The sequence below is a fragment of the Vombatus ursinus genome, unplaced genomic scaffold (assembly GCF_900497805.2).
Source record: "Vombatus ursinus unplaced genomic scaffold, bare-nosed wombat genome assembly UNPS02005459.1, whole genome shotgun sequence".
Taxonomy (NCBI): domain Eukaryota; kingdom Metazoa; phylum Chordata; class Mammalia; order Diprotodontia; family Vombatidae; genus Vombatus; species Vombatus ursinus.
Window position 1 is genome coordinate 1,589,325 of NW_020945237.1, and position 20,675 is coordinate 1,609,999.

A 20,675-nucleotide genomic window follows, 5' to 3' on the forward strand; every position below is an offset into this window, starting at 1 on the left:
TGTAAGGCATTGGAGGCAGGCAATGAAGGGCCTTCAACGCCACACAGAGAAATCTGTTTGTATTGGACTCTGGAGGTGATAGGAAATGGCAGGAGTTTATTAAGAAGGAGAGTGACCCAATCCGACCTGTGCTTTAGGGAAGTTACTTTGGCAGCAGATTGTAGGACGGATGGGAGTGGGGAGAGCCTGAGGCAGGCAGAGCTGTTGTAGTAGTCCGGATGAAAGGTGACAAGGGCCTGCACTGGGCTGATTGTTGTCTAAGTCTGATTGGAGGTGAAATGAACAGGCCTTAGCAACTGTGTGGCTGAGGGAGGATGAGAAATCAAGGACGACTCGCAGGTTACAAATCTGGGTGCCTGGAAGGATCGTTGTGACCACAAAAGAAGTAAGGAAGTTCAGAAGGCAGGCGGGTTTGTGACAAAAATGGCCCAAGGAGCGGCTGCTTAGGGACTGTTGCCAATCCTACCATCAATAATGCAAAGATAGGGAAAAACTGCAGTTCATCATGCTCGGAGCACAGGCATCATTCAACATCAAAAATTAGTGAGCCCAGAGCTTCAGTTTCGACTCCCTTTTATATAGGTTTTGATTTACCTAAGCAGGATGAATACACTGGAATTTCAAAGATCAAGTAAGGGAAGATACCAAAGAACTGATGACAGACGGGGGAGAAATATGTTAGGTAAAAAGGAAACTAGTCAGTTAACACCAGACATGTAGTGGAAAAGCTTGATTTTACAGTCTCACTAACTAGGTGATGTCCTCTTCCTAAGTAAATGATAGTAAGAAGGTTAAGACATAAATTCTCTTGTGATCTGTGTGTGTGTCTGTGAAGGAGGAGAAGATGGTAAATTCAGTCTGAGGCATGATGAGTTTGAGATGTTTCCAGGACATCCAGTTCTCCATGTCTAATAGGTGGTTTTGGTGATGCCAAATGCAGAGCTAAGGGGAAAAATGAAGGCAGAAATGTAGATCTTGGAGTCATCTGCCTAGAGAGGATAATTAAACTCAGATGAGTGGATGAAGTCAATGAGAGTGACAAAGAAGAGGGCCCAGGACTGCACCTTGGGGAGCCATGGTTAGGAGGTTTGTGATTAATGATACAACAGAGAGGACTGAGGAGGAGCAATTGGGCAGGTAGGAGGAGAGCAGAGAGAGAGAGAGAGAGACAGAAGTGTCTCTAAAACCCAGAATGAAAACAGTGTCTAAGAGAAGACCATGACCAGCAGCATCCAATGCTGAGAAAAGGTCAAGAAGGATTAAGATGGAGAAAATCAGGTAAAGTAGAGACCATGTTATGAAACATTTGCAATGGTCTAGTCAGGGTGCAATAAGGACCTGTGCTAGGATGGGTGCAGGGGGAATAGAGCGTAGGACAGTGATGGCAGAGATGAGACACTATAAGACTTGGGCACTTGATGTGGCTGATATAAAATTCTTTTGTAAATCACACTTGGGACTCACTGTTTTCCTGCCATGATGATGATTTGCCTCTCTTTGAGATGGTCTGAAATATTGTTTCCATTTCCTGTCTGTATTCTTTAGAGTTAAAAGGCGTATTTTAAACACTATTATCTTTTTGTTTCTGACTAGCATACCTCTAAAAACTTGGGTGCTCCTGAATCCCTGGTTCACTTATGCTCTCTTGTAAGTATTATCCCCTTTAACACAAACTGTCTTTCCAGTAAAACACACACACACACACACACACACACACACACACACACATACACAACTTCATTTTTGCTGTGGTACTTTTATAATTTAAAATTATTTAATGCACTAATTAATCTTCCCATTTCTCTTGCACTACATATTGTTGACTATCTAGTAATGTGGCTAGGTATTAGATGTTAATAACATAGCTTAATGTTGTCTTTTAGCCCAATACTTTTTGCCCTGATCATTATACTGTCTTGCTGTGAAAATGTCCGTCATAAAGTGCCAGCGAATTTCTTTTTCCTCTTCATTTTTGTAAGTAGAAATCCTTAAGACTTATTATATCTCACCCCTGGGATAATTCTTATCATGTTATTAGACTTGTCTTATTTTTAAAATATGTTTTATTTGTTTTAGTCAACCAAGATTTGCCTTCTTGCCCTCTCTCCCCAATCCTCACTCCCCAAGAAAAGCAAAACTCATCGCAGATATGTATAGTCAATCAAAATAAATGTCCATCTGGGCCATGTCCTAACAAGTATTTGTTTCACTAAGGGGCAGCTAGGTGGCACAGTGGATAGAGCTCCAGCCTTGGAGTCAGGAGGACCTGAGTTCAAATCTAGCCTCAGACACTTGACACTTATTAGCTGTGTGACCCCGGGCAAGTCACTTAACCCTGATTGCCTCACCAAAAAAAGCAAAATACCAAGTATTTGTTTCATTTTTCATTCTGAGTCCTTCACCTCTCTATCAAGAAGGGGGATAGCATGTTTCCTCGTTAGTCCTCTGGAATCTTCGTTGGTTATTATGCTGATAAGAATTCAGTACAATAGTGTTCCATCACATTTATGTGCTAAAACTTCTTCAGTCATTCCCCAGTTAATGGGCACCCCGTCAGATTCCCAATCTTTGCCACCTCAAATGAACTATAAATATTTTTGTTCATCCTTAGAGCATGTTTTACCCAGGACTAATCCCTCCCTTAATCAGATTTCCCCTCTCCCCTTTCTCTCCTATTTCCCAGTTGAGTGAAATGTATTTGTGTGTGTGTGTGTGTGTGTTTTCTTTCTTCTTGTGACCAGTACAGAAGAGATCAAGTTCACAGTGTCAGTCATTCCTCCTCACTCCCTCCTCCTAGTTTGTAGAGATGTCAGTCTCATTAAAATTAGAAAGTAGATATTCATTGTTTAAGAGAAATTAATTGAGTCTGTTTCTGAACTTAAGGAATTCATGTACGAATTAACAGATTTACTTATAGAATAGCATTTTTGCCCAGACTTTTGGGGCCCTCTGGTAACATCGAGTAATTATTGTATCATCCCCGATGCTCCATGCTGAGAATGGTCAGCTCCCCCTGTTGTGCGTGCTTTGACCAGTCTTTAGCGACAGATCTGTCAGGCTCAATAAGCAGTGTTTTGTGGTGACAAAGGCACTTCAGTGACTCCCATTAACTACAGGAAGTTTCTCAGATTACAGAGTGGTTCTATTCTAAAATTTTACTTGCTAGTTGTTTGGAATTTGGAACATATTTTGTGGGGGCCCGTCCAGGATTGTTTAAGAGGTGAGAGGCTGGTGTCTGGGCTACTTGGCCTTATGTGGCATGAGACAGGACAGCTCTCAGAATTGAACCACAGAAATACATGGAGTTAACTTGTCACTTTAACTGCTTTTTTCCTACTATGTTTCCATTTGTTTTGGGGACTTGGGGCAGACCTTTGCAAGCACCAAAGGAGGCATAAACCTAATGGGACGTTGTATGTTGTGTGTTGGGAGTGAATGTGAGAGTTAGGGCCACCTGGCTGTGGAAGGTCTGCAAGGGTACAAAGGATAAATGCTGGGAGTGTTTAAAGAATTGTGCACTTTACTGGGGGATATATGGCACCGGGGAGGACTTTCAGGAAACTGGGTAACTTGTGCCTTGGGTGAATTGCCTATCGGCTTCCCAAGTCATCAGAAAGATATGCAGAACTGAGAATGTAAACCAGTGTGCCCAGAGGCACCCTAGTGTAATTCATGCACAGGGACTGTACCTTTTTAACTGAGGGGAGAGTACAGAGGGAATGACCAGGGGTAAGCCTGGATTCTTGATTCTACGCAAGGTTTTATTAGGTCAGGCTATTGTAGTTCTGAGCTACAACCCAGGCCTATAAAAGCAGTCAGACAGCTCTGCCAGAAGTTCAGAGAGAGACCCAGAGACAGGAGAGTAGTCTGGGGCAGAGGGGAGACGGCATGGGAAGGGAGCAGTCATAAGCTCCTGGAGATTCCGAGTGTTTTTTCTATTCTTTCTGTGGAGCGAGATAAAGGGTGGTAAAGGCTGTTGTTTAGCTGATAGTCAGCTTGAGTTGTTGAATGGGCCCTGGGGCCCCTTTACCTAAACATGAACTATAGTCTGACAGTCCCAGGGGAAACCTGGCAGCAGGTAAAATGACCCAAATTATAGGGTTCCTAAGGGAAATTCTGGGTACAAGCACAAGCCAAAGAGAGTAATTTAGAAGAAACCTTCTACCCCAGCACTGACCCTGGATCATATAAACCCACTGCTTGAGGTGTGGGTCACTGTTTGCAGAAAGAATGCCATAAATGTTACTTAGGCTACTGGGTCACCCCAGAGAAATCTATTTAACCTGAAATGTGCTTGAAATAGCGTACATTTGCAATGACTAATGGCAGAAGTAACGCTGTTGCAATATTTTTAATTAAGCAAAATAGAAAAATAATATTAAGACGTTTTGAGGTTGTTTTTTTTTTTTTAAAGGAAAACAGATTTAACAAAAAGAGAATGAGTATTTTCTGAAAGAGATTTCTGGGAGTTTTCAGAGACTAATCTCATTGACTTTCACATTAAAACTCAAAACATTTCTGTTTCTCAGTATACAAGCATCATTCAATTCGGTTCAACCCCACATACATTTATTTAGCTCCTGCTATTGACAAGACTCTGTGTTGGGTCTGAATACAAGGGCAAAATTGAAATTGTCCCTGACCTTAAGGAATTTAGATTCTATTTGGGATATATGTGGATGTATCTATTAGTGGCCCATGTATACATACACATGTATAGCATGTCCTTTAGATAGTATAACATGTGCTTTAGATGGTATCTCCACTTGGAGAATACTAGGAGAGGCTAGAGCAGGTGTGGACAGTTAGGAGGCTCCATTTTGAATAGCTGTGGAGACATTTAAAAAGACTCAGCAATGTCATCTGCTGCCTCTTTGTTTCATTCGTTTCTTGAGGGAGCTCGGTGACTCCTTCACTCCTAGAGACAGTTTCAAAAGACAGGAAGAGCAAGCCCCAGGATTCTGGGAGTCAGAGCCCAGCCGAGTTGTTCAGCCGGCTTGCTATCTGTCAGTGTCCTGGGGGAATGAGGGGGCTATCTTTTGGCAGTAACCTTCCAGAGGAAGAATTCGTCTAGGAATTGTGCTGCATCTAGACATGAACTTGGTGGGTGCGATGCTAGCTAGGAACTCAGCTAAATGATGAGCCTACTTCCCTCCAGATACCAAGGTAAGGGAGAGTAGCCCCAGAGCTACCGGGGAAAATGTATGTTTGCTGTGGCTGAGTCTTTGAAGTGAATCTCCTTTGGTAAAAGCTAATAAGTGTTAAGTATTTAAATGTAATTGGGTGTCGGCACTGGCCCCCCTATAATGGGAGCTACACAGCCGGTGGGGACTTGAGCTAGGAGAGAGAGAGACTTGCACAAACCCCTCCAGTAAAGAGCCCTGAGGGGCAGATGTACTTTGCCTGGCCCTGGGGAGTGGGGCAGAGAACATATGTAACATATGCAAATAAATGCATATTAGAAGAGTTGAGGAAGGAGTGGGTCCTAGCATCTAGAAGGAACCAAGGAAAGCTTCCTGGAGAAGGTGGCGCAGAGGTGTGCCTGGAAGGAAGAGGATTCTGGGAGGCAGAAGTAAGAGGCAGATGGTCTGGATGAATGCCACGTGCAGGTGGAGTTTCGGGTTTTCAGCTGTAGGCCAGTTTGGCTAAACGAGGTGTTGTATTGAGTAGGTCCACTTCTCAAGGGTTTGCTGTATCCAGAGCTTACGATAAATTGCTGCTGCTGCTGCTGCGTTTAAAAGTTTGGCCCATGGGGAATCCTAAGCAGGCCTTCCATTCCACCCCAGAGGTGGCCCTGGGCTCTTACAAGGGGCTTACTCAGCTGTCTGTCTGGAGTCACCCTAATAAAGATGTTCCATTGTTATGGCTGGAACCCTGCCATCAGAGTGGGAGAGAGACTTCGTGAGAAAGGTCCTTTGGTGTTTGCCACAGCCTGCCAGAAGACAGTGAGCCTAGGAAGTGGTTCGGAAAAAAGTCACTGCCCCGGGTGGTGCCTGGCCTCGAACCCTGACCGTGCCTCAACTGACTGTACCTCCAGACGCAGGCAAATTGGAATCCAGGCAGCTGTACAGGAGTCTCAGCTGAAGGTTTTTGGACGGGACCACACATATCTTAAAACCCAACATAAGTGGTGTCTTTTTTTTTCTTTTCTTTTCTCTTTTTTTAAGAACAAACAAATGCCCCAGGTTTAATAAATTCTGCACAACCTCTCAACTGTCTGGGCCAGGGATGAGGAACCTGCACCCTCGAGGCCACGTGTGGCCTTTAGGTCCTCAAGTTCAGTCAAAGGCCTCAAGGCTGCAGGTTCCCCACCATTGGTGGGCATTAAAAACATACGAACTTAGAGTCTTATAGAAGCTGCTCTTTGTAAAATTCATCCACGGTTTGGAACTTACCACTTTTTTTTCCGCTATATTTTCCCATTATTATTCTCAAACTGCTGGCTGGTTCCTTAACTGACCGTCTCCTGTTGTTAAGGGAAAGAAACTTATTGATGGTGGTTTTGTTACTTCCTCAACAATATAAATGCATCTGTAGGAAGTGTTTGGCTGTTTGCTGGTCTTTTAGTCTATAAGTCTACATACCTTTTCTTTAATCTTATATGAAATACCTTTTCTAAATCTTTTTCCTTGTTCACACTTCCCATATTAGGCTTTTCCCAGTGTGGCAAATCATTGATTTTAACCTGGGGGACTGCAGTTAAGTATCTATCCCTCGGGTGTGGCACATCTTTAACACTTGAGTGTTGGCCATCATCATCATCCTCAAACATCATTTTTATCATCATCATCCCTGGGTGTTGGGGGGGGGGGATGTTTGTACCTCTATTCTTGCTGTTTCTTCTTAGTAAATATTTCTTTGTGAAAGTTAATTGATGTTAATTGGTTAAATAATACAGGGCAGTGATCACTGCTGATTGATACGGGGGAGAAATTCAGGCAGGTGGGCTCTGAGAAGAACTCCAGAGCCCCTTAGGGTTACACTAAGAACTTGGGCAAGGGAATGCTGTTTAGCCAGCTCACTGGGGCACTCGACTCATCCGGAAGAGTTTTTAATTGTTTCATTAGGAAGAAGTAATCAGATAGGTAAGAGGAGAAGCAGGAGAGAAAAGAAGGATATTGTCTGCAGCAGCACTTCTCAAACTTTTTGTTGTCAGGACCCCTTTACACTCTTAAAAGTTACTGAAGATCTCAAAGAACTTTTTTTTAATTTGGATTATACCTATCTATATTTACTGTATTAGACACGAAAACATCTTAGTATTCCTATGAAAATGGTTTTAACCTTGAGGATTCCTGGAAAGGGTCTTGAGGACCCCCAGTGGTCCTCTGACCCCATTCTGAGAACTTCTGGTCTACAGTGTGGAAAGTGGCCGTCAGGTCAAGTGGGATGATACCTGAGAAAAGGTCACTGGATTTAGCAGATGTTTCTAAACTTAGAGGAAGGAGTTTCAGTAGAGGGTTAGGGTCACAGGTAGGTTGCTACCTGAATGGCTAGTGAGGAAATGAGTGAACAGAGATGCCTGTGAATTTGCACAAGAAGGGAGGAGAAACATAGGATGACAGCTTGAGGGTATGGCAGAGTCGAGTGGAAGTTTTGTGAATTTTTTTGATTGACAGGGGACATCTGAGCATGGTGAGACTGTGGTCAATAAAGATGGACTGAAAAAGCAGACACAGACACACACGGACACACACACACTCACACTCTCACTCTGGTTGGGTTGTCCCTCAGGGGAGAAAAGCTCCCGGGCACAAGATGTAGTTATTGTCAGTAAGGAGAAAGACCACTGATCTTGAGGCTGGAGAGAGATCTTCCTGAGGTCCCCAGGTAATAACTATAGTGACCTCCTGGTTTAGAGCCCCTACACCTAGCACTGTGCCCGCTCTGTGATAGCGGGTTGGCAAGGGTTTGTCTCCTTGGGGAGGAGGATAAAGAAGATGTGTGCACCTGGGAGACAGATTGCCCTGGGCTGTGAGACGTAAAAGATGGGGAAAGGGTGGGGTGTGCCCACGTTTAGGGGTAAGAAAAATGAAGGAAAGCAAGAGCAGTCGGATCAGTAAATACTTGAATTTGCCACTGGGTGGTGCTGTTGGCCTAAGGCAGCTTTAGTGGTTGTCAGGCTCATGCCTGGTGCTAAGTATTTGGTGGGGAGCAGGGGAGTGGAGAAAGAGGGGTGCTGAGGGAGGGAGCAGAATGGGGCTGGAGAGAAAGAAAGGGTAGGGGAGAAATGGTGTTGGGAAGGGCTCTGTGTCAGAAGTCCAGGCAGGAGAGGGGATGTTCCAAAGCTGGGCGTTTGAAATTCATGGTGTACCTTTATAAAGTCAGAAACAGAACCCAGGAACCCTAGCACAATCTGTGAATTTGCTGATTAATGTTGATGGCTAGTATGCCAGCAAATATAGATAAAACCTCCTTTGTTAAACAAGAATGAAGTTCTGATAATTAGCTTTGTCCGCTGATCTCTCCCCAAACAAACATGAGGTGTAGGTAGCCTTTATCAACTGGGGCTTTCTATCCCAACCCCCACTTGCTCTGACAAGTCAGATCCCCCAGAGCAAGTCTAGTGGATGTTTCGGCTGTTAGAACCCGATTCATGGCTAGGCTGGATCCCCAGGTCATTGCCAGGCGCTGCCCTGGTGCTCAGCCTGGCCACGCACTCGCATCCCTGGTCCTCTGAAGATCTAATGAGATTGCCCAGCCTCGTCTTTCCACCTCCAGTGGCAAAGAACTGACACGATAGAGACAGAAGCAGAGGTAGGGCCATGAGGTCCTGCCTTAGCGTCAGCTTGGGTGGGGAGCCGAGGCTGCTGGTTCCAACCTTCTCTTCCCCTCCCTGGCTCCTCACTCAGAGTCATTCAGGCAGGATCAGAGTTGTCCCTATGGGAATCTTTTCTATGCACGCCCACTTCGGGCTCAGCCGACAGTCAACAATCGTAAGTGGACTGGAAATAGTGGAGAACTCCTAGGCATCCTCTAAAGGGGGGAGCCTGGCCCCTTCATTCCATGGGATCAGGTGCTTCCAGAAGCAACTTACCAAATGTGCATGCTACCGGGACTTGTTGACCAGGCCCCCATTCTAGGTGCAACCATCAGTAGGGTCATTGGTGATCAAGTAAGAATTTCTGAAAAGAGACCAGTGAGTTAAAGTGATGGGGGAAATACAGAAAAAAATAAAATAATCAGCTTGCAGCTATAGTAAAAAATGTCATGTGAGACTGAAAAATACAACCACTTTTAAAACTGAAGGGTTTCCTGCCTCTCCAGTAGAATACCTAGGCAGATACACCTCAAAACTACTGATTCTGTGCTGTGTTTTTACTTTGGGCAGAAGCAGTTGTGACTCCAGATTGGCAGAGAAAATGCTCTTTAGGAGAGGGGCACTTAGAGAGACTTTGGAAATTGCAGACATGTAGGAGAAGCTGACTCCTCAACATGTCCCTGATTTCTAGCTTGTCCTCCCCAGAGATTCTGGAGAGAGACTTCTCTTGAGTAAGATTGGAGCCTGTCTCTTGGTTGAGTTGAGACCTTATTTCACTCCTATTTAAAGAATTCATTCATTCTTATATGTTTTTGATATAGTCTAATCTGTAGAACTCCAGTTTCTGTTGTTTTGTTTGGATAAATGGCTTTACTCACCACTTGTTATTTCATTTGTTTATACAATTCAGTTCTATTTTATTTTATTTTCTGTTTGGAATTCTCTTTTCTCCTTCCCTTACCCATTGAGAAGGCAAGAATTATAATTATGATGTGTATAGCCATGCAGAACAAATTACTATGTTAACCATGTCCAAAAAAAAGGGGGGAAGAAAGAAGGAAAAGAAAATACTCTTTATTTTGTATTTTGAGCCTATCAACTCTCTATCTGAAGGTGGTTATCATGTTTCATCATGAGACCTTTGGGATTGTGGTTGGTCATTGTGTTGATCAGCTACTAAATCTTTCAGAGTTGATTATCTTGACAAAATTGCTATTATTGTATATAAATTGTTCTCCTGATTCTGCTCACTTCACTTTTTCAGTTCATGCAAGTCTTCCACAGGTTTTTCTGAAACCATCCCTTTTACCATTTCTTATAGCACAATAGTATTCTGTCACATTCATATACCATAACTTGTTCAACCATTCTCCAGTTGATAGGTATTCCCTCAGTTTCCAATTTTTTGCTGCCACAAAAAGAGCTGCAATAAATAATTTTTAACATATGAATCCTTCTCCTCTTTAATTTTTTTGGGGTATAGAGCTAGTAGAAGTTTGCATCAGTCAGAGGGGATAAGCACAGTTTAATAGCAATTTTCTAAAATACTTTCCAGAATAGTAGGACTAGGTCACAACTCCACCAACAGTGCATTAGTGTATTTGTTTCCCCGTTGTTTTAACTTGTTTTTCTCTAGGAGTAGCTAAGTGGCACAGTGGATAGGGTGCTATCCTGGGGTCAGGAAGACTGAAATTCAAATCTTGTCTCAGGTACTTACTGTCTTTGTGAAGGTGGGCAAGTCACTTAACCCTTGTTTGTATCAGTTTTCTTATCTGTAAAATGGGGATAATAATAGCACCTACTTCCCAGGGTTGTTGTGAGGATCAAATAAGATAATAATTATAAAGTGCCTTAGCACAGTGCCTTGTACATAGTAAGTGCTTTATAAATATTTAAAATTAGATCATTTTTTTCATATGGCTATTGATACCTTGGATTTCTTCCTCTGAAAACTGCCTATTCATTTCCTTTTACCATTTAGCAATTGGGGAATGGCTTTTTTCTTGTGAATTTGACTTGGTTCCCGATATAACTTAGAAATCAGAAATATTTGCTGTAATTTTTTTCTCTAGTTTCCTTTTTTTCCTTCTAATTTTAACTTCAGTGGTTTTATTTGTGCAAAAACTTAATTTTATAATAATATAATTATTATAATTATAATATTATAATTAATAACTTTAATTTTATATAATCAAAATTGTCTGTTTTACATCCTGTGACTCTCCCTATTTCTTGTGTTTGGTCATGAACTCTTCCCCTGTCTAAAGATCTGACAGATCATTTCTTCTGTATTGCACTAATTTGCTTATGGTATCACCTCTCACAACGTCTAAATCATGTCCCAATTCTGAGCTTACCTGGGTCAGTTTGTTCTTTGTGATTGTCTTTTCTGTAATCAGCATTTGGTGCTCAGAAGTTCAGCTGGCATAGTAAGCTAAGGGCTAGCAACAAGGAAAGAAACTTTTGTTCTGAAGTGGACTCATTACCCTGCACCAGCAGTATTTGAGAGGTCAGATCCAAATCCAACCCTGCACTCCTCAGTGATAGGCAAGGGAAGTAGCAAAGACTTAGTCACCAACCGTCTCCTACTTCCTCAAGGTGAAAAATGTACTCTCCTTTAGAGAGGAATGAGCCATATTCCAGAAATATCAATCACTGCCCCACACAAGTCACATGTCTATAAACTCAGACAACCCATGAGGGCATGCATATCTTGCAAGGGTATTCACATATATCTTACATTAGGAACATTTAAAAAAGAAAGAGAATCGGGCAGCTAGGTGGCACAGTGGATAGAGCACCAGCCCTGGAGTCAGGAGGACCTGAGTTCAAATCCGGCCTCAGACACATAACACTTACTAGCTGTGTGACCCTAGGCAAGTCACTTAACCCCAATTGCCTTAGGAAAAAAAAAAGAAAGAGAATCTCCCCCAGCCAAACAAGATGGTAACCTCCATTCTAACCAGGCCTCTCTGGAGGCTGATGGACTTGACACCCATCAGAGGTGTTTGGTGGGCACAGGCTACCCCCTCTCCCCAGGTTCTATGTACCAAAAGCTGTCTCTGAAGTGGAGTCTTCTGCTCATTTGCCACTGTCAAGATTTTTTCTGGGAATATTTGGAGACGGAAGAATACCTGATTTGATAGGGCTTCTGAATATGCCGGACCAACTATTGACACAGCCTCAAAGGTGTGACAAATGCATTCATAGGAACACCATTCCTGGGAGCCCTTGCCCCATCTGCCGGGATCCTAAACTCCATGTGGACTTTAGAGATTTAAAGCCCTGGGAGCTGTTTGTCTGTGTTTGCACAGGTGACATTTTCACATAGGTAACCCCCCCAACACACACTGGCACACACACTCACACACACACTCGCATACACGTGTCTGGTGTATGCAGGAGCACGAGAAGCAGATATCCTGCAGGCCATAGCCTGCCGCTTCCTCTATTGACACATCCCATTGGTATATCCACAGGATAGTGATTCAGCAACTGCCATGGGCTGTACCCCGGTGGCCTGTGCCCTGGCTGTGGGCACCTCCTGGGACTTAGAGGACACTGAGTAGCAGCCACCTGAGAGGAGGATGGCCTGCCGTTGATGTCTATATCAAGGCCACCTTAGGGAGGAGAGTGGACCTCCACTGGAGATGATACCCCTGGTCCCACCCTACCTCTAGTTGATAAACCCACAGGGGGGGAACCGAGAGTGTCCAGTTGAGGAATTTGGGAAGAGACAGGGCCCTGCAGCTGAAGAGGTGGACATGAGATGTTCTGAATAGACTATTCTGATCCTTATCCCTTTATCCCTGTTCTCTTTAGAAGTGGCATAGTAGAGGCAGCTAGGTGGCACAGTGGGTAGAGATCCAGTCTTGGAATCAGGAGGACCTGAGTTCAAATCTGGCCTCAGACCCTCGACACTTACTAGCTGTGTGACCCTGGACAAGTCACTTAAACCCAATTACCACACCAGGGAAAAAAAAAAAAAAGAAATGGCGCAGTGGGCAAGCTCTGACCTAAGGGAAGAGAGAAGAGGGGGAGAATGGAAATGAAGGAGGAGTAGGTCAGAATAGGTGCTTTGGTTGACTTCCTCTTCCCTGCTCCTCAGTATTTTAAATTTCAAGGATGAAATGAAGGGAAAGAAGGGAGCCTTACTTCTGTCAAGTCATAATATCCTTTATTTGTTTTTTAAAAGGGAAGCGGAAAAACTAGGAGAACTAACACATTGCTAGTGTCTGACAGCATGTGCAGTGTTCCACACCCATAGTCCCCCACCTCTACAATGGAGGGAGAGACACATGTGTTTTCTCAGTTCTTTTCTGGAGCCAGGCTTGGTCACTGGAATTGCAGAGTTCAGTTTTTGTTTCTTTTTCTTTCCTTTTTGCAGTGTGGTTATCTTTGTGTATATTGTTTTCCTGGTTGTGATCTGTGAGTCAGAATGAAATGTTTCAAATCACTCCGAGTGTTAAGTATTCTGAGTGCATGCTAAGAAATGGATCTTACTTCTAGGGCTGTATCCCAGAGAGACCATAAAAATGGGAAAAGGACCCACATGTACAAAAATATTTATAGCAACTCTTTCTGTGGTGGCCAAGACTTGGAAATTGAAGGGATGCCCATCAATTGGGGAATGGCTGAACAAGTTGCGGTATATGAATGTAATGGAATACCATTATTCTATAAGAAATGATGAGCAGGTGGACTTCAGAAAAACCTGGAAAGACTTGTATGGTCTGATGCTGAATGAAGTGAGCAGAACCAGGAGAACATTGTACACAGTTAGCAGCCATGTTGTGCACTGACTAATGTTGATAGACTTAGCTCTTCTCAGCAATGCAAAGATCTAAGACATCTCCAAAGGCCTCATGATGGAAAGTGCTATCCACATTTAGAGAAAGAACTATGGAGTTTGAATGCAGATTGAAGCACACTATTTGCTCTTTTTTTCCTTCTGTTTTGTTTTGTTTTGTTTCTTTTTTCTTGTGGTTCCTCCTGTTGGTTCTAATTCTTCCTTACAACATGACTAATGTGAAAATATGTTTAATAGGAATGTATATGTATAACCTATATCAGATTGTACACTGTCTTGGGGAGGGAGGTAGGAAGGGAGGGAGAGAAAAATTTAAAACTCAAAATTGTATAGTAGTGATTATTGAAAACTAAAAATAAATTAATAAAAATTAAAAAAAAAATAAGAAATGAATGCTAGCCACAAAACTCCCGTCAGATTCCCGTGTGCTTTCACTGCCCTTATCCTCCCCCTCCCGAGCCACCCCTTGCAGAGTTGCACACCTCAGGTGTCTCACTTGACCCTTTGTTCTGACTTTCCTTGCAGACGCTTGTGGAAGGGCTGCTGCTGGGAGCTGTAACTGTGTAAGTCACAGGCTTGGCTTGTTTGCTTTCTCTAGCAATCTCTAGTATTTGCTTTCTTAGCGTGAGCTTCTGCTGATATATGTGAACAGTGATCAACCTTCTTCGGTTTTAGTTTCTATCAAGCTGAAGAAGTGATGTGGGCAATAGGAGGGACGGCTTTGGTGACCTGGGGCCTCACTTTGTTTGCGCTACAGACAAAAGTAGGTATGATTTGATCATCTGTTTGCTATTAGGACCATTCAGAAACACTGGGTTTAAATGGGAGTTCCATGAGCACAGGGCCGGCTTCTTTTGTCTTTTCTTTGTATCCTTAGGTCTCAGTAGAACATTTGAGACGTAGTCTGAGCCGATGCTTAATAAATACTTCTTGATTGATTGATTAATTATCAAAATGTAAGAGTAGCAAGATTGTTAGGAATGAATGTGCTTCCTTAGGATCTTCCAAACCCTTTTTAAAGATACTTCCAAACCGTTTATAAAGTTTTTTTTTTCCCTTTCCCAAAATTGTTTAAGGCAATATTGGGGGAGATTTTTTTCCCTTGCCATGTGTCAGAGATAGGATTAGAACCCAGGTCCAGATCTGTTCAAGCCTGGATCAAGTGGGTTCCAAGATCTGTTCTCCATCTGTTGCACCAAGAGACTCCCAAGTCTGTGTTGACCAAATTCTCTTTTAGCGAACCATGAAGACAGAGACTTTGTCTACCTACTTCTTTCTAGTGACGCGCATCCTGTCCACAAGGAATAGGTCTGCTTTCTCAGCTGCTTACTATAGACATTAGTGAGGTCACTCTGTAAACAGACTCTGACACAAATCCTTTCCGTGATGGGAATAGGGAGAAGAAGCATGAGGAGGTGTTGAAGACTACGTTATTATCCAACATACTTCATTAAAAGTTAGAAATTAGAATCCACGTTCAGATGTAGGATGTTTTCAAATTTACCAGTTCAATCCATAGCATTAAAAAATGTACTATATTATACATGTGCTTACATGCAGAAAATTTGCCCATCTGCTCAAAGGCATGCCACTTATAAATGGCCAGAGGCCTGACCCAAGAGTAGAATCTAGTGGCAGTAGCTAACGGTAGAGCATTTTTCACATCAATACTTTGAAAAAAGGACTGTTGGTGCTGTAGCCATAAGAGAATTTTCAGCTGAATTCAGAAAAATAAGCAATATAATGACTGTATTACAAAGTGGTTATAAAAACTTTGTTTTGATAGTTTTAGACTATTTCGTATTTAGGCATTCTCTGTTTTATTCTGATTGGTCAGGTCTGAGTTATTAGTACTAATAATTCTTTTGAGTGGTCCTAAATGATTTTTTAGGCCACTTTGTAGACCAGTATGCTTGTCTGCAAATGGGTAGATTTCAGGCAGCATGCTATAGAGGAAAGAACCATTTTCCCCTCTGCAAAGCAGAGCCAACAGTCTTTTCTCTCCCTATGTCACAGGATTGTTGTGAAGATTGCATGAGAGAATGGAAGGGAAGTGATTTTTTTTTTATTGGCTAACCGTAAGATGCTCTGACAATGTCCACTGTTAGGCTTCTGGGTCATAACTCTAGAGGGCCACTGGAGTTGATTAAATAGAAGGGTGACATAGTAGACTGCTCTGAAAGCTGAATGGAGGCTGGACTGGAGCGGGAGAGAGACCGATCAGCAGTTTCTCTAAGTACGGTGCTTTTTGCATATTCTTTAATTGAGTGTCTTCTTTTATTTTTCCTCAGATCGATTTCACCAGCTTCTCTGCCATTCTCTGGGCTGTATTTCTCATGCTACTCCTCTATGGAACTCTTTATTTCTTTATGCCCTCCTATGTAAGTATAATTGGAAACCTATTAGAAAACGAGTCTTTTAATTACCATCCCATCATTAGGAATGTCTATGAGATGTGAGCTCAGAATAGAAGTGGGGTAAGGGCAGAGCAGGCCATATTGCAAGTGGAAAATGGTAAAATCTTTTCAGTGGCTGCTGAGCTGCTCCCAGAAACACAAATCCATCTTTTAAGCAGCAGCGTCATCCCAGTGATGTTCTAATCCCCCAGTACCTCACTGTGCAAGGAATTATAATTGAGGGAGGTCCAAAGACGAGACCTTTCAGAATATGTCTAGGGATGACCTCCATGCAAGAAGTATAAGGGAAAGGACAATGTCCAGAAATGTAGGATCAAAAGAAGGAAGGGTCCAGTCATGGACCAGCAAGGGCAAGGGATGGTTGAGAAGAGACAGACAGCCTATGAGCTGCTCAGAGGGCCCTAAAGAGTGAAAAGTGAGGAAGACAGAGGAAGACCTCCTCAGGGCATGAAGGAGACTGCGATTGCCCAGGATAAGAACATGTGCATGGACCCATGATTATGGTCCAGGTAAAGGTGAGGGGGAGGGAATAAGTACTCGTTAAGTGCCTATTATACACCAGGCACTGTGCTAAACACCTGGGAAGGAGGTGCTATTATTATCCCCATTATACAGATGAGGAAACTGAGGCAGACAGAGATTAAATGATTTGCCCAGAATCACACACCTAGTAAGGGTCTGAAGCTGGATTTGAACTCTGGTCTTCCTGACTTCAGAGTTAGTATTCTGTCCATTGGAAGGAGAGCAGAAACTGATTTGAACAGTGATCCCCTAATTTTTAAAGTGAAGAAAAAGGCATTTTTTGTGCCGAATGTTGTTTCTCCAAAAGTTATCTAATAGATTTGATAGATAGATACGTGGGGGATGTAGTTGCTCCCTACAATGATCATTGATCGCTATAATTTTCTGTGCAGAGTATGTAAATTGGCTTTGGTTTATGACCACAATATTGCTCATTGATCATTCCATTTCATTTGTAAGCTTTAAGTACTGATTTTTTTTTCACAGCCCATTTTTTTTCTGAAGAGCACAGCCACTTACCTTCATTGATAAATCTAGTCCATGATTTTATCTCTTTTTAAAGATAAAGAACATATTGTATAAGTACCTCCTCACTTAGAATTGCCTAGTACCACTCTCTTCAAGGCCTCAAGTCAATAAGTCACTGTTTATAGAAGTGGGGGAAGGGCACTGTGCTAAGCACTAGAGATTCAAAGAAAAACAAAAAAGTCCCTGCCCTCAAGGAGCTGCTAGTCTAATGGAGGTGACAACATGCAAGCAACTATGTACAAATAGGATGTACATGGGAGAAAATGGAAATATTCACAGAGGAAAAGCAGTAGCATTAAGGGGAACTGGGAAAACTTTCTTTTTTTTTTTTTTTTTTTCCCCTCTCCTCTGCTTTCCCCTTACCTGAGGGTGTTCTGCCCAAAGGAAGGTAAATTTTGATGGCCAAAAGCTTCCTAATTAACTTGGGATTTACTGGCTAGATTTTTTTTTTGGTTACGCAATCAAGGTTAAGTGACTTGCCCAGGGTCACATAGCTAGTAAGTGTCTAGTATCTGAGTACAGATTTGAATTCTGGTCCCCCTGACTGCAAGGCCAGACCTCTGTCCACTGCGCCACCTGGGTGCCACCTAGCTGCCCCTTAGATTTCTTTCTTAAAGACCAAGTCTTAAACCCAATTCACTCTTTTTTTTATGGTAATTTTTATTTATTTTCTTGTTCTCAACATTTGCTTCCACAAGATTTTGAGTTCCAAATTTTCACCCCATCTTGCCCCTCCCCCCCACCCCAAGATGGCTGCATTCTGAATACCCCTTCCCTAGTCTGCCTTCCCTTCTATCTCTCCCCCCCGTCTCTTATCCCCTTCCCCTTCAATTTTCCTGTAGGGCAGAATGGATTTCTGTACCCTATTTCCTGTATTTCTTATTTCCCAGTTGCATGTGAAAACATTTTTTTTAAACGTGTTTTTAAAACTTCGGGTTCCAAATTTTCTCCCTTCCTCCCTCCCCACCCACCCTCATTGATAAGGCAAGCAACTGAATATAGGTTATATATGTGCAGTTATGCAAAACACTTCCATAGTAGACATGCTGTGAAAAACTAACTCTACTTCCCTTAATCCTTTCCCGCTCCCCCCATTTATTCTATTCTTTCATTTGACCCTGTCCTTCCTCAGAAGTATTTGCTTCTGATTATCCCCTTTCTCAGTCTGCCCTCCTCTCTATCATCCCCCTACTTTCTTGTCCCCTTCCCCCCCTATTTTCCTGTAGGGTAAGACAGATTTCCACACCCAATTGAGTGTGTATGTTATTCCCTCCTTAAGTCAAATCCTATGAGAATAAGATTCACTCATTCCCTCTCACCTTCCCCCGTTTCCCCTCCACTGTAAGAGCCTTTTCTTTTTTTTTGTGAGATAATTTACCCTGTTCTACCTCTCCCTTTCTCCTCCTAGTATAATTCTCTCTCACCCCTTAATTTTATTATCCAGATGTGACCCCTTCATTTTCAACTCACCCTGTACCCTCTATCTATCTATCTATATCTATATATACGAACATATAATTTTTTCCCCTCCAACTACCTTAATACTGACAAAGGTCTCATGAGTTACAAATATCATCTTTCCATGCAGGAATGTAAACAGTTCAACCTTAATAAGTCTCTTATGATTTTCTCTTTCCTGTTTACCTCTTCATGTTCCACTTGAGTCTTGTATTTGAAGATCAAATTTTCTATTCAGCTCTGGTCTTTTCATCAAGAATGCTTGAAAGTCCTCTATTTCACTGAATGACCATTTTTTCCCCTGCAGGATTATACTCAGTTTTGCTGGGTAGGTGATTCTTGGTTGTAATCCTATCTCCTTTGCCCTCTGGAATATTATATTCCATGCCTTGCAGTCCCTTAATGTAGAAGCAGCTAAATCTTGTGTTATCCTGATTGTGTTTCCACAATACTTGAATTGTTTCTTTCTGGCTGCTTGAAATATTTTCTCCTTGACCTGGGAACTCTGGAATTTGGCTACAATATTCCTAGGAGTTTTCCTTTGGGGTTCTCCTTCAGGAGGAGATCGGTGGATTCTTTCCATTTCTGTTTTGCCCTCCGGTTCTAAAATATCAGGACAGTTTTCCTTGATAATTTCTTGAAAGATGATGTCTAGGCTCTTTTTTTGATCATGGCTTTCAGATAGTCCAATAATTTTTAAATTCTCTCTCCTGGATCTGTTTTCCAGGTCAGTTGTTTTTCCAATGAGATATTTCACATTGTTTTCTGATTTTTCATTCTTTTGGATTTGTTTTACAGTGTCTTGATTTCTCATAAAGTCACTAGCTTCCAATTGCTCTATTCTAATTTTTAAGGAAGTATTTTCTTCAGTAATCTTTTGGACTTCCTTTTCCATTTGGCCAATTTTACTTTTTAGGGCATTCTTCTCCTCATTGCCTTTTTGGACCTCTTTTGCCATTTGGGTTAGGCTATTTTTTAAGGTGTTATTTTCTTCAGTATTTTTTTGGGTCTCCTTTAGCAAGCTGTTGACTTGTTTTTCATGATTTTCTTGCATGACTCTCAGTTTTTCCTCTACTTCTCTTACTTGCTTCTCAAAATCCCTTTTGAGCTCTTTCAAGGCCTAGGACTGATTCATATTTTTCTTGGAAGTTTTGGATGTAGGAGCTTTGACTTTGTTTTCTTCTTCTGGTTGTATGTTTTGATCTTCTTTGTCACTGAAGTAAGATAATATAGTCTGACTCTTTTTTGCGCTGCTTACTCATGATCCTGGACAATTACTTGAATTTTAAACTCTTTGTTAAGGTAAAAGTCTGCTTCCAATGTGGAGAATGTACTGTCCCAAGCTTCGGGGGTTTGTACAGCTATTTTCAGAGATACTTCTAGGGATCTGAAAATTTTCAGTTCTTCCAAGGTGCTGTGATAAGGGGTGTTTTCTCTCCACCTTCACAACAAGCTCCACCATGCCAGCATTCCTCTTCGCCCCAGGACCGCCCCTCAGAACTGTGACCCAGATCCAAGCACCGTTAAAGCAAGAGATTCCTGCCTCAGCACTGGCAAAGAGATCCCTGCAATCCCCCTGTGATCAGCCACTTGATTCCCCCTCAGTCTGAGGGCCAGGGGCTCAGGAAACAGCCACGGCCCGGGAGCCACGCTCAAGACTTGCGGCTGAGACCTAGCTCCTCTCTCACTGCAGTCACAGACTTTTTCCACTGACCTTCTAAGTTGTCTTTGACATTCCTGGGTTGAGAAGTCTGGAAACTGCCACAGCTGCCTGCGATTCAGTCCTCTGAGGCCTGCTCCAGGGTCTCTGTGGCCTGCGTGCCCACGCCAAACTGCTCCTCTCCCTGCCCGGCACGATATACCTTTCTGATCAACCATCCAGGCTATCTTTGGCTGGAAATTTTTTTTACTCTGTCTTTTTGTGGGTTCTGCTGCTTTAGAATTTGTTTAGAGCCATTTTTTACAGGTATTTGGAGGGGTTTGGGGGGAGAGCTCAAGCAAGTCACTGTTTTCCCTCTGCCACCTTGGCTCTGCCCCTCCAGGGCTGGGAAAACTTTCATGCAGAAGGTGGGATTCTGCCCAAGCTTTGATGAAAACCAGGGCAACCAGAAGGCAGAGATGACGTGGGAGTCAATTCCAGGAAGGGAGCACAGCCAGCAAAAATGCAGAGTTGCTTGCT

At 42.7% G+C, this 20,675-nt stretch overlaps 1 protein-coding gene across 1 annotated transcript in view; it reads left to right on the forward strand.

Moving 5' to 3' along the window:
- The window catches only part of LOC114032496 (protein lifeguard 2-like), a 51,111-nt gene that overhangs the window by 17,322 nt on the left and 13,114 nt on the right, over positions 1–20,675 (forward strand). Inside the window, exons 4-8 of the mRNA XM_027847807.1 lie at positions 1,594–1,647; positions 1,884–1,974; positions 14,097–14,134; positions 14,247–14,334; positions 15,863–15,952. Of these exons, the coding sequence (XP_027703608.1) occupies positions 1,594–1,647; positions 1,884–1,974; positions 14,097–14,134; positions 14,247–14,334; positions 15,863–15,952 (361 nt within the window). The remainder of the gene's footprint in view (positions 1–1,593; positions 1,648–1,883; positions 1,975–14,096; positions 14,135–14,246; positions 14,335–15,862; positions 15,953–20,675) is intronic.